The sequence below is a fragment of the Sitophilus oryzae genome, unplaced genomic scaffold (assembly GCF_002938485.1).
Source record: "Sitophilus oryzae breed Bouriz unplaced genomic scaffold, Soryzae_2.0 scaffold_1801_pilon_pilon, whole genome shotgun sequence".
Taxonomy (NCBI): domain Eukaryota; kingdom Metazoa; phylum Arthropoda; class Insecta; order Coleoptera; family Curculionidae; genus Sitophilus; species Sitophilus oryzae.
This window is the reverse complement of record NW_022146504.1, coordinates 3,059,720-3,074,784: the sequence shown is the minus strand read 5'-3', so window position 1 is coordinate 3,074,784 and position 15,065 is coordinate 3,059,720. Positions and strand designations below refer to the sequence as shown.

The 15,065-nt window shown below is 34.4% G+C and overlaps 1 protein-coding gene across 1 annotated transcript in view; it reads left to right on the top strand.

The window, feature by feature from the left end:
* Positions 1 to 4,406: 4,406 nt before the first annotated feature.
* Positions 4,407 to 15,065, top strand: part of LOC115882937 (synaptic vesicle membrane protein VAT-1 homolog-like) — a 172,010-nt gene continuing 161,351 nt past the window's right edge. The window contains exon 1 of the mRNA XM_030901205.1: positions 4,407 to 4,819. Within this exon, the coding sequence (XP_030757065.1) occupies positions 4,557 to 4,819 (263 nt within the window). The 5' untranslated portion in view covers positions 4,407 to 4,556. The remainder of the gene's footprint in view (positions 4,820 to 15,065) is intronic.

The following is a 15,065-nucleotide window of genomic DNA, read 5'->3' as shown; positions in this document are numbered from 1 at the left end:
ACTGAAAACAACTAAAAGAGACACCGTCTAATCTATCATTTAGTAACATTTGTAGAATTAACAACACATACGCTGTGACAGAGCGTGGGCAACATACTACATAATACATTGGTGGTGCACAACTTTAGAAAAATATTGTCCTACGACCACGCTCAAAAATAGTTTTTGGGCTATCAAATCGTCAGTTTACGACTACAAATTATAGTATCGTTATTTTATTAAAGTACTAAAAGTCCTGTCTACTCAAATTGTCTTTGAATATTGCACGCTAGTGTCGTTTTTGACAAGCGTCTATTCATACCCAGTTCTTCCTCTAGGAGATTCGAGACCTTGTTTCTGGCACATTGGCTGGGTCTAAGGAGCATCTAACTGGTTTATCCCTAGCTGTAATGTAGTGGCCAGGGAATTGCACCAAGACGTATAACGATGCCAGATGCCACCCTCTGCTGTCTGTGGTCATGTATCATGGGCAGTGGGTGTGGGTGGTTGGTTTAACCGCCCGGACCAAGAAGAGACAACCTCGCCAAAAAAAAACTAAATCCTACGATTGCGGGACCAGGTCAAAGGGATGCGTGGCTAGATAGAAGGCTAGCCTCTACTGGTCTCAACCCAGTGTATTCTCGTCTCCCATACTTCTACATGCGGGGCTCTGTAGAGGTGGACCCGGCCAACTCTTGGGGTGTATCACCAGCTTTGCTAGAACTCCAATGTAAGAACATCGAGTTGGCAAGTCATCAACTTAAGGGCCATGGTCAGGTCCTCACAATAGGAATTGATTTCAAATCCAAGGAGGCAATAGAGAAAGAGAGATATTCTCTATTATAGATCCGGGAGACAACACCAGTATCAGGCCTACGGAGAGACCAAGTTAAAAATTTGTAAAAAATGGAGACGGGTCCTCCAGCCTCCACCTCGAGGGTATCTCAGCCGGAGACAAGTCTCGACTGTGAAGGGTACGGAGGGCTAAACCCCAATCGTGGAAGGGTGTATACCCTCGTAGGAAGTAGATGTCCACTTCTCGGAGGATGAACAGTCAATTGTTGTTAGGGGAGGATGTCTGTGGTCATGTATGATGAGTTATAATTCAAGAAAGGGGGACACAATAGATATTTAAGGTTGCGGTGATTAATAACCCCTCTTCCACGCATTATACATCTACAATCTACATTTATATCCCGTCACAATTCGTCTTCGATTCTCGCGCAGTTTATGTCAGGACAAAATTGTACCTAAGAAAGCAAAGAATCACGATTAAAGGTGGAAACCAAAGCAACCATAACTCATTCGTGCAACCAAAATGTGCGACAAAATTACACGACATAAGTTTTAATTATGCTTTGGTTTCAATCATTTTTCCCTTTTTTATTTGATTCTTTTTTTAAATGCAATTTTGTCTTGACATAAGATGCGTGACCATCGAAGAATAGATGCTTGTCAAAAATGATATTAGCGTGCAATATTCAAACACAATAAATTTGTTCAACCAGGAAATTACGCCTTCCTTTTGGTGTTATTATTTTTTCGGCAATTTTATTATCATTTGAAATTATCACAACGAGAGCTGTAATAAGTGATTTTTAAAAAGACTCAAGTCTTAAGTCGTTTCTAAAATCAAAATAATTTAAATCTTAAGTCAAATTCGACATAAAGCTCAAATGATTTGTCTTTGACATAAAGCTCAAATGAAGAGTCTTTGACTTAAATCATTTTATTTGAAGTCAAGTCATTAAATAACGTTATTTTTGTCGTTTTTATCCCTTAAGTCTATATTTTTGACTTAAATCATGATGATTTATTGATACCCTGGGTGGTTTATTGACACCATGAACATTGATACCCTTGGAGAAATGAAGCTTTAAAATTTTTACTGCAATTTCACAAAATTGAAAATATTTCAAAAACGGTAAGGTTTAAGTATAATAAACCTTAATCAAATTTACCTTTATTTTAATCGTAGAAACTAAAAATGTAATAATATACAGGGTGTTCCATTTAAAAAAATACAACTTTGATATTTTTTATTTATTTGGGACACTCTGTATCTTGTAAAAATATTTTTAAATTGTAGCTCTAATAGTCCTTCAACGAACCCCAAACTTACAATTTGTAAAAATCTCATCGTTTAGCTACAATACTCCGTGTCGTATGTGGTGAACAACCCTGTATAATAAAATTGCAAAAATAGCAATCTAACTGACATAAATTGTTATGGTATTTTCCTAATGTTGTTATATCTGTTACCCATAAGTAAAAAAGTGTAATAAATATAACAAATGTAACAATCTGGAAATATGTTACGGGTCTTGTGCAGAACAGGTCCCCACGAAATCGTGGTTTTTTTAATTTTTAATGTGGATCCCATAGTTAATGGAATGGTTTAAAAGAAAAAAATTGTTGGATGAACCACTTTTTCTACGAAAAAAAATAATTGAAAATTCCAAATTTTCACTACATTTCAATGCGAAAACTCCCTATTATAACCTTCATAAAGACAGTAAAATACAAGGTTATGCACAGTGTTGCCATACTCACCCTGTGTAACGAGGCAAAACAAAAACACTATAAAAATAAATTGACAATAAAATCATTACACAGTATTTAGCACAATTGTTTAAAAATATATTTTTCCCGGATTTGTTCAGTAAGATTCCGAAATCGATGTGATCTGCGTACTTCCAAACACTCCCCACCAACCTAACCTAACCAATGCATTAACACCCCCAAATAACCAGGCTAACCAATGCATTAACACCCTCCAAATAACCAGACTAACCAATGCATTACCACCCTCCAAATAACCAGAATATCTAACCTAACCTAACCAATGCATTAACACCCCCAAATAACCAGGCTAACCAATGCATTAACACCCTCCAAATCACCAGGCTAACCAATGCATTAACACCCTCCAAATAATCAGGCTAACCAATGCATTACCACCCTCCAAATAACCAGCCTATCTAACCTAACCTAACCAATGCATTAACACCCCCAAATAACCAGGCTAACCAATGCATTAACACCCTCCAAATAACCATGCTAACCAATGCATTACCACCCTCCAAATAACCAGGCTAACCAATGCATTAACACCCCCAAATAACCAGGCTAACCAATGCATTAACACCCTCCAAATAACCAGGCTAACCAATGCATTACCACCCTCCAAATAGCCAGGCTAACCAATGCATTACCACCTTCCAAATAACCAGGCTAACCTAATTGAGCCTAATGACAAAACTTCATTGATTACGCGTCGAAAAACAGTATATATTAAAAAAACTTATATTTTCGTAGAACATGAAAAATCCGCAAATTTTATTTCACAAATTGCTTTAAAATAATCCACACTAACGAATAAGCTACTAGACAGTTCAATTTTTGTTGCACTAAAGTGATAACTTACCGTTTTAAGTCCCTCCACAACAACTTTATTTCAGAAGAAAATCATATAAAGTAATTTTATTGACAACGTCGCAAATTCTATGCGAAGGCCATAGATGACATACCGATGATCGATTAACTGTCAATCGAAAAAGTCATAAAATTGCTAGCTTGAGCTGATGTAAATAAATATATTTTCTTAATTTTATGCTTACAAAGAAGATTCGTTACATTTTTGTGCTTAAATTAGATCATTCCACGTCTATATAAGGTAATAAAGTACTAATATGTGATGTTTTTACTGAATCCGTGTAGAAAATTTAACATATTTACTGTCCGTCGCCTGTACCTAAAATACGTTTTTTTGCCGCTTTTTAAAGATAAAACACATTCATCCAACAATTTTTATGCTTAAAAATATTCAGTTTAAGATAATCTTGCAAAAAAAATCCCAAAAAAGTGTTAAATGCGTGGGGACCTATTGTGCACCAGAGCCATATGTTACATTTACCCCTATCTTTTTGTATGAGTACCCACGCGGTTTTATAAAAGTCGACGCCCCTGCCGGAGAGTTCTGATTTCTGCCGTACCGAGCGCTGCTGTCGGGATTTTAAAAAATCTGTTATAGCGATTAGCGATTGAAAGTTTTGTTTAGAATGTAATAGATGTGTTTAAGTTAGTTATTGTGTATAAATTTCAAGTCTATGACCGCTTGTTTTTGGAATAAATAGAATTAATGAAAGATTAATAAAATTTAAATTAGTCTTTTTTCTCTAGAAGAGATTAACTTTGGGGGATTCACGTGCCACTGCATATACAACGACGAGGTATCCAGTGGTATGAGATTTCAAGTTGGACCGCCCTGTAAGGGACAATCGCCCGCTCAGAGACAATCCTCCCAGACACGGACCTCTCCGCGACCCGCGACGGGCGTCGAAGGGTGCAGTCCCTCCGTCCTCTTCCCTCCCCACGATCGCGCATGCCCACCCTCCCCGAGCGCTCCACCACGAGCACCTGTTACTTGCCGATTGCCGAGCGCTGTTCATTGTTCGTTTGCCGGCCGGTACTGTAAGAACACATTCTATCCCTTCGCGCTCCTCTAACTATAAACGAAACATATTGAAACAAGCATATTAGCTGTGCGCCTTCGTGTCTTTTTACTGAAAGTAATCATGTCGTCCGAACAGCAGCAAGATAGCACCGCGATGAACGGAGAACAGAACGGTGACAACAAAGAGAAGGAAGTTATTACGGAGAATGGTGAATCGGCAGCGGTCGCTAGCGAACCTGTTGCGGATGGCGAAAACGAACCGCCGAAAAAAGAGATGAGGGCCGTGGTTTTGACCGGCTTTGGCGGCTTGAAATCGGTGAAAATTTTGAAAAAGCCCGAGCCGACCCTCGGTGAGGGCGAGATCTTGATCAGAGTCAAGGCCTGGTAAGTTGAAAATTATTGTTTCATTCATAAATTTGACTAGATACATATACACATCTGTGTCGTAAGTTAAAAACGTTTTTTTTTTCATTGATAAATATGTGAATCTTTGTCCCGAACAATCTGTGTTAATATGGGTTTGTTTTGTTTGTTATTTCTGCGTTTTTTTTCAACATATGGTAGGGATCGATCGATAGGTCTGAACGAACCCTTATTATTTGATTCCTCTTGCCTGAATACAAGGTGTGGTCAATAATAAAACATATTTCGATTTATGCGTTTTTGTTGGATATGTTTTTATCGCTGTAGGGAATCTAGACGATTTATTTTTGGTTTTTGTGCGCTGATTTGAATTGTTGAGATTTGAAATATTAAATACGTTTTATTTTGTCGCTTTTTTTTAAATATTTTTTGCTATACTTACTGGATCGGTGACAAAATTCCTGTCTAAAATACAAATTATTTTATATATTACGATGAAACTAATGTTTCTGGTAAAAACTAATGGATGTGTTGAAATTTCTGAAATTCTGGCTAACTGAGACCTGGATTTTTATCATGTATGATAAGTTTTTATCACTTTTTTCATTCATAATGTTAGATCAATTAGTGACAAATATTTTCTTTCTGCGAGATATGGGATAATTCCAACATATGGATTGATAAAGTCATTATACAGGGTGAATCTTAAATAAGTTTCAAATAAGTCCAAAATAACCGAGTTATTTTACTTTGAAAATTTCTAAAAAAATGTTGTTTTGCTTAAATTTTGATAACTTCTGGACTTTTTCTAGGTTTTCTTGGTTGTAAATTTAATCAACTACCTATATATGTTGCCATATTATCAAGAATTTATGTTTTTAACTAAAAACTAAATAAAAATTCCAAATTTTCAATTTTTTTTCGCGGAAATATTCTCAATCGTGTTTCTGGGGTCGAAATATACTACCTCTAAAAATATTTGCACTTATTTAAGACTCATCCTGTAGAGGCTAACATTACCTGACTGATAGGAAATATGAATATTTATGCATATTTAAAAGAAACTATATTTTTGTCATTTAACACATTTAAACTATATCTCATAACAATAAAAATAAATAGCAAACCAGGACGTGAGATTTTGCTACAGGTGTTCGACATATCGACCGTCTTCTGTTATGGACAGACGGGGCAGTTTTTGAACATTTCTTGCGGAATTCATTAACCCAGTGGGCGTGAAAGATACCCTCTCATAACTGCTAAGTATTTCTAATTCTTGTCTAGATTATACAGAAGAATAAGGAACCTTTATTCTTCCGAAAATATATCCATAGGATTAGATCCATGGGCACTAAGTCAGGCGGCCTCGACGGCCAACGGCTGGGTTCTTGGTCAGCTATTCAATTATTCTTGAAATTGGCTGCAGAAATTTGCTGATAACTTCAGCGTTCAGAGGCGGTGCGTTGTCTTGCTGGAAAAATATGTTTTCGAGTTCCATTAAGGGGCATATCATCAATGAGGGGTCCAAAGCCTACTGGCACAGAATATCTAGCTACGCAACAGAAGCCTCGTTACATGTATAAAATCGTAGGTCTCAAAAGGAGACAGGCTTTTAAAGCTTGTCTCCAAATCAGATATTTTGATGCGGTAGTTTCGCTACTACATAATAGAGGGCGATAAATTTAAAAGCAAACAGTTTTCTACAAACAAAATTTAAAAGAATTTTATGCAGTGTTGCCATTGTGTAATTTATATTGTAATACTTGATAAAGCCTACCTTCAAATTTGCTACATCATTTAAACATATTAAAATAGATATAAGTATTTAACTTGCCATGTTAGTTGGAGTTAAATCTTACGAGCTGAATTAAAATCACTTCCTGATGTTTGATTCTAACTGAATCCTGAATTTTGATTGTAATTCGACTATTATGACACCACTCCCTGACGTTCGATTGTGTTCATACCGTATGATCGGGAAAACACGGCGTTAGCGATGGCTATGAAATGAAAATCGCTGTCATTTTATGTGTAAAGTTATATGGGAAATGTCATCGATCGTCTTTTCCCAGCCAACTGGACACCGTTTTTTTCAGTATCAGACGGTATTTGATATATACTTGCGTATTTTTCATGACATTGCAATATTATGGTACCATGAAGCATATCAAGTGATACCGTAATATAGTACCATATTATGATACATGGCGTTCGATTGGGCTTAAACTTGGTATATTACGTATCTTCAGTGACATTGTAATATTATGGTACCATGGAGCATATAAAGAGGTACCTTCTATAGTACCATATTATGATACCAATTTCTAACGTTCATTTGGGCTCATATTTGATATATACTTGCATATTTTTAATGACATTGCAATATTATGGTACCATGAAGCATATCAAGAGGTAGCATAATAGTACCATATACGATACCATTTCCTGGCGTGCGATTGGACTTATACTTGATATAGTAAGTATCTTCGGTGACATTGTAATATGATGGGACTATGGTGCATATAAAGTGGTACCTTAATATAGTACCATATTACGGTACCACTTCCTGACGTTCGATTGGGCTCATATTTGATTATACTTGCGTATTTTTGATGACATTGCAATATTATGGTACCATGAAGCATATCAAGCGTACCATAATGTAGTACCATATTACGGTACCACTTCCTGACGTTCGATTGGGTTCATATTTGATTATACTTGCGTATTTTTGATGACATTGCAATATTATGCAATACCATGAAGCATATCAAGGGGTACCATAATGTAGTACCATATTACGATACCATTTCCTGGCGTTCGATTGGGCCCAAATTTGATATACTTGCGTTTCTTTATAAAGATTTGTTTAATTAATAATTTTAATTTATTTTACGAATTTTAATTTATCGTACGATGTCGTGACAGCAATTTTTATGCCGAACTAATATATTATTAATTGTACCTGTGTCACTTTTTAAAATCTACCTAGGTCTATATAAATAACGTGGCAAACAGAAAAAAAGTTGTTATTATAGTATTTTTTTAGTCAATTAACATTTTTTTATACTGCATTTTAATAAATCATTTCCATTATTATTAAACGTCTATTTCATTACTAACGTTTCAGCAGTAATAAATATCACTATCAATCGCCCTGTATATTATTAATTTTAAAGGTAATTGAAGTTATTTTCTTAGTTAACATAATAAAGTAGTGTATATTAAAAATGTATTTTGAGAGCATATGTTATCTAATAATATACTTAAAATTAAAACTATTTTAAAAGCCAAACGAATAATTAATATAAGTGTATCTGACAAGAAACGAAGAATAGAAAGAAATTATTATACACCAGAAAAAGAATGGGATGCCAATTAAAGTCTTTTTGAATCTGGCAACTGTGCATATTTAACCGAGCTTCAAGGCCGTCGACGTGCCGTCGATCTACGTCGATTCAAAACCGAAAATTGAAAATTTCCAATTATATTCTGATTATGATATTGTCGCGCCATCTAGTATTTTATTTGTGCTATTTTAGCTCTTTCATTTCGAGTATTTTTCTGTTGCGTAGCTAGATATTCTGTGCTACTAGTTAAAAGTGGCGAACTTTTAAAAAATCTGTATTTCGAAGGGGATTATAACAAAATATCAAGTGTGCTATATTTTTGGAAAGGTCATTTTAAATTCTTTTCAGCTAATAAAAAATATACAGGGTGTCCCATATAAAAAATCAAATTTTCTGTTGATAATTCTTAAATTATTAATTTAAAAAAAATTATACTTAAACCATTAAATTCTACGTAAAAAGGTGCTTTGGAAATGTTTACATAAAAATACAAAATTTTCCATAGCAAAAAAGTTACAGCGATTTGTTAAAAATGCATATTTTTGAAAAACACCCCGTAACTCCGAAACGGTAACAGATATCGATATGCGGTTTTCACCATCATGTTTTTGACAAAAATTGAGCTCCAGACACCGATATTAGTTTTTGTCTATCTCCTATAGAAAAGGTTGTTTCCATTTAAAAGCGTCGAATTTGACCCACCCTCTACATAAATAGGATATTCGTATACATACATAATAGATTATGTACGTCTATTTAAAATATATATATATATATATATATATATATATATATATATATATATATATATATATATATATATATATATATATATATATATATATATATATATATATATATATATATATATATATATATATATATATATATATATATATATATATATATATATATATATATATATATATATATATATATATTTGTAGGTATTTTTTGTACATAAGTTTTTTGGTTTAATGGTGCATTTCTTGTATGTAGCATGAAATTATTTTTTATACACTATTTAAAAAATTAAAAAAAAATACCAAAGAATATGTGTTTCCTGTGATTTTCAATTTTATTAATTTTTGTTTTCCATCTGGTCCATATATGCGGAATAGATACCGCTCATGTTTGATTTCGTTCTATATTTAAATTGTTGTAAATTTTTGTAGCAAATGTTGACAAAGTTGGATCGATAAGACCTCACAGTATGCGTTTAGACGGAATAGAGTAATTTTAATATATGGACTGTTCTATGCAAATATTTACTTTACGTTTATGTTGATATTTGGAATCGTTTTAAACGCAGTTTTGATATTCAAATCTCTATAAAAACATGCATTGTTCTGCCTGGAATTAAAATTGAGTCTAAGGGAAATTCAGAAATAAAATTGGTTTACAATAACCTCGTTTAAAATTTGAATAGATCTGTTTGTGTTTGTTTGAGAGCTTTTTGGAGATATTTTTTTTGCAAAAAATGGAATTTTTATTTGAAAATGCATTTTTATGTCAACAGGTAAAATAGTACCTCTATAAAAAATATTTTAGTTAATTGATAGCCAGTAAATGTTTCAAAAACCGTGTGATATACATATACGTAGATTAATTGAAAAGAAAAACAGAAAATGGGATTTTAACAAAAACTAATTTTGTGCTGTCGGTTCAAATCGATTTCAGTTTTATGTTTGTTTGTTTACGAAAACAGGAAAAAAGGATTGATTAAACATGATTTCAATACTTACTCCATGAAAACTGAAGAATGGAAAAATCCGGAGTAAATGTGGAGGCCAGATTATCACCTAGAAAATTACAGCATAGAAAATTGTCGAAAAGTTTCTGTTCTTATTTATAATTTCATTTTTATTTTGTTTATAAATGGTATTAGTTTATTACCAGCTCAGATATATTTTTCTAATCTTAGGTGTTCATCTAGATGGAAATTTGACACTCAAAGTCCTTAACAAAATGCAATTTTCTTTCAAGCAATCAAGAAAGGAATACCTGGTTAAAACTTTGTCATCAATCATATACGAAATAAATGCTGTACCTAGTAACCAAGCATTACTTAATGGTGAACTAAATAATATTAAAACGGATGTGCTTCAGAATAGTTTGCCTGATTAATGCAGGATTCATTACCACGGACAATATTCTATACACAGGGTGTCCCTGCTTCGTTTGTCCGTTAGAAGGCATCAAACTTTATTAATAAACACATTTTTCAGATATTTTAAGTAACGATTTTGGGTGTCTATGTTTTGCTAAATGCTTTATCATTTGAGTTTCACAAAAATCAACAAAAAGTATGGGAAGGGTGAAAACTACCCCCACCCCTATACAAAATATTGTTTTATTCTAATCCAAAACTAAACTTTTGAAAAAAACATAAAAAAATATTAACTAATTAAGTAGCAGAAACATTATTTATTGTGTCACAAATGTTTATTTAATAAGTTGTATGACCTCCTCTGTTATTCACAACTGCCTGATATCGCCTGGGCATGCTCAAAAACAAGTTATCGATGTCAGGCTGCGGTATCTCATTCCAGGCATTTTGTAGAGCTAAAAAAAGATTTCTTCTGTTGTCCCTTGGTATTCCCATACGCAAAACCCTTCGTTGCAACATATCCCACACATGCTCAATGGGATTTAAATCTGGAGATTGCGGTGGCCATGGTAAAACATCGATATTGTTGTCTTCCAAGAAGTCCATTGCAATTCTAGCTGTATGAGGTCTGGCGTTGTCATGCATGTATAGGAAATTGGGACCCATAGCATATCGAATGACAACAGGTCCAAGTATCTCATCAACATGTGACCTACCCGTTAAAAAGTTCTCCAACAAAATGAGGTCAGTTCTGTAACCGATGCTTATTCCACCCCAGGACCATTATTTTTCCTCCTCTGTAAGAGTGAACCTCCTGAACATTTTGAAGGCGAATCAAATTACCAGGCTCTCTCCAGAAACGAACTCTTCTTGAATCAGGATGTATGCCAAACCGGGACTCATCCGTGAAAAGAACTGTAGCCCAATTTTCATTTTGCCAAATTATATGTTCCTGTGTCCACTGAAGTCGAGTACCTCGATTGCCCCAGGAAAGAGGTTGCACTCTCAAAGGGCGTCGACTGCGAAGGCCATTCTCATGTAAACGTTTACGTACAGTATCATCCGAAATTACAATGCCATGAACTTGTTGCACTATTATTTGTAGCTCAGGTGCCGTAGTATTGCGATTTCTCCGAGCATTAAGTTGCAGAAATGGGTCTTGTACTGGGTTGGTAATACGCCCACGTCCCCTGTGCCTTTCTGCCACATCACCATCTCGTTTTGTGAAGTGCCCATTTCCCCCGCAACATCAGTTTGTCTCATACCGTCCAAAAGACCAACCGCTCTAATCATTTCTTCTCGAGTTAAATGCCTACGCTGCATGGTTAACAATAATACACTGATGTTTCAAAAATAAAAATTGAGGGATTAGCTTTCAAGTATGCGTACACAAAAGGTACCATAAATTTCACTTATTTTATTTATTAAATGTTCTCCAACCTAGTGTGAGTACATATCAATGTAAAAAGTCGAGGTAGGGGAATAGGGATTCCTCTACCCCTCGTCAGAGGTTTTACATTTTATTTATGTTTTGCAAAAATACAGCAAAATAGACGCACTTAGCAACGGTAAACAAAAAAACAAAAACATCGATAAGGTGTTCTTTTTGTATTTGAAAGAATTCATGGATTTTCGCAGCTGCAAAATAAAAATATAGGCAAAAATTAAAATATCTCTAGACTCTGCGGTTGTGTTTATATGCAAAATATAAAAAAACAACCCTCGTTTGTAGATGGGTCCTCAAGACGGACAACCGTCTTGAGAACTTTCAGTTTTCTAGACATTCTTTCGTTTTACCTGACACCCAAAACTGACATTTAAAACGTTATGTGTTAGACGGAGATTAACTAGTACTAGCACAATATTGTGTATATTTAAATTTCTTTACTCTCAATGAAAAAATATCTGTTTACACTTTACCGATAGGTATATGCACATCCTAGGAATGTCCTTCGCAATAAGTTGTCGCTATCACTGCTTTTAAAAATAAAAATATTTGTAGGGAACTGATATAATAAATTGCAGTAACGCCGACTAGATAATTTATAATTTGTGTTGTCGGTGGCTCGTTGTCATTGTTATTCATACGAACCGAAACATTTAACGATTTGTGCATTGCAAAGTGTGTTTGTTTGTTTGTTCGATGATTCGAAACGTATAATGACGCATTTGTAATCAATGCAGAAAACCGTATTAGTACTAATTAATGGTTAATGAAGCGTGCATTAATATTAGAGCTAAATTTCATTCAAATTCGCATGTGTGGCCTTTAATATCAGTGCGTAATGAATATCTATTGGTGTAAAATATGAAACATTGCTTTTACTGTATTATTAGATTAGCTGATTTATACTACCGTATGATCGAAAAAAAAAATGGCGTCCAGTTGGCTTGGAAATGACGATCGATGACATTTCCAATATAATTTTACATATAAAATGGCAGCGATCTTCATTTCATAGCCATCGCCGACGCCGTTTTTATTCGATCATACGGTATAAGACCGATCACAATTTTCATGCTCATATCATCATTATCAAGTATATAGTGAGTGGGAGGGGGGGGGGTAATTACTGCGACCTAATATATCTATTGTGTTCTTCCTTGAGTTCTAACTCATTATACAGTCTATAACTCATCATACATGATGATTTTCCTGTTGTAGGGGGGACAAGGTATTCACCATCTTCCTCTGACAACAGATGTTCTTCCTCCGAGGGTATATACCCTTCCACGGTTGGGGTTTGGCCCTCCTGCCCTTCACAGTCGAGGAGCTTGTCTCCAGCTGAGGTACCTTGAGGTGGAGGCTGGAGGTCAATTTTCTCCACCTCTTTAACTTGGTCTTTTCTTGGACCTGATACCGGTATTTTCCCGAATCTATAATAAAGAATATATCCCTCTTTCTCTATTGCCTCCTTGGATTTAAGATCAATTCCTATCGTCAGCACCTGACCATGACTTTCTTCCTTCGAGTTGATGACTCACCAACTACCCATACAGCACATCAAATCACATTTACGATGTGTTTATATTATTAGATGTAGACACAGGGTGACACAATTCCCCCGATGTAAATCTGCTACGTTTAAACATTGTAGTTCAACACGTATGTACAAAGGTTAAACGTCCGCCTCACAATGTAGCCACGGTATAGCATTTACGTATACACAAAGTAAGGGAAACACAGTGTGCCGTAGGATACACAGTGTGCCGTAGGATACACAGTGCTTGTGTATTACGTTTAAACTCTGTTTACACATTGCAGTTGTGACTACCGCGTGTATACGTATGTATTTTGCTTCGTATATACATCTTGTGCTAGATAAAACTACTTCTTATGAACGAATTTAGGAAATAATACAAGTTTAGACGCCTAACTTTTCGTTTTTTTTAAGAAATATTTATTCAATGATACAATTATATCTTTTTAGAACGAAAATTAGGAAGGCAAAACTTTGTATATTCCAAAAGTATCTCGATCGTAAGTTCAAGAGAAGTAGCCTTAAAATTGTTCCATTTTTGTTTTGTATTAAATGTACCAGTTTTCTTCCATAAAATGGACTAAGTGGTTAAAAAATAAAATTCTTATATTTCTTTATATCATGGAACGCAATAGCGCAAATAACACAATAATAATAATTATATTTAAACTGCAGAAACCAGAAGTAAGAAAACACTGTAAAAGAACAGAATTTGTATCAAAATGTATTAAAAATATAAGTACCTAGTATAACAACATACTAAAATGGTAAACACTGGTATATCGCCACGATTTGGTGGACCTTGTTTCCCTCCAAGCAGTTGGTTTGTTAGCATACTCATTCATCGAGCACTCTGTTGGACTTGTATTTTATTTCCAGATTAACAATCTCACCCTTAAATTTTATATGAAACTGATTATTGAATATTAAACATATCTGTGTATATTGATCCCTCAATAACTTACCGAATATCAGTGTAAGAAGTTCTTTGAAGTGTTTAAATCTTTCTTTCTCTGGTCCATTTAGATTTTTATTTCCAAATTAAAAAAATTATATTGCAGAGCTAACCTCTTTATCATTATACGAGAATATTTGGAGTTTTCATTCATTGGAGTCAAAATTTGGTAAATTGGGTATCGAGTAAGGGAAGAGTCGCTGCTATAATATTAATAATACTCTTAGGAAGGTGTAACAAGGTAATTAAAAACTTGTGCTTACCTTAAAATCTCTTTTAAACTACACACGAACAGAACATTTATATAGAGCTTCCGAATGATAAAACAATAATGGCCGCTAACACATACCACTCCTAGAAAGGAGAAAGGAGAGAGGACACATAAGATACATTGGTCAGTGTGTCTACACTGAGGCTATCCGCGCATGCGCACACCTTCATTTCATGCTAGAATGTAGACACAACAGTACACTATTACAAAGTGTCTATATAGATATTTATATTATGTGTATACGTCACATTTTTACAAGGTGTGTACTGTAGGCACAACTATGATACGAAGTATCACACATACATATGACTTATACATTGTATGTCTCATATACCGACGTCAGATTTCATCATTTTAATAATTATTTGTTACGTTACAAAAAACTCTTTAGAATCTTGAGTGCATACGGTATATAACTAGTAAACACTGTGTCACACAATTCTATCAATATAAACCTGCGTGCATCTCATATGTGTATGTTAGAACTAGATGAACACTTAGGTTCACTTTAACATGTGTTGTTTCTCATGTGTCTCCCTTGTAGAAACGTAATTTCATTTGGACGTGCTATATGGGTAGATGTCCTTACATTGGAGTTCT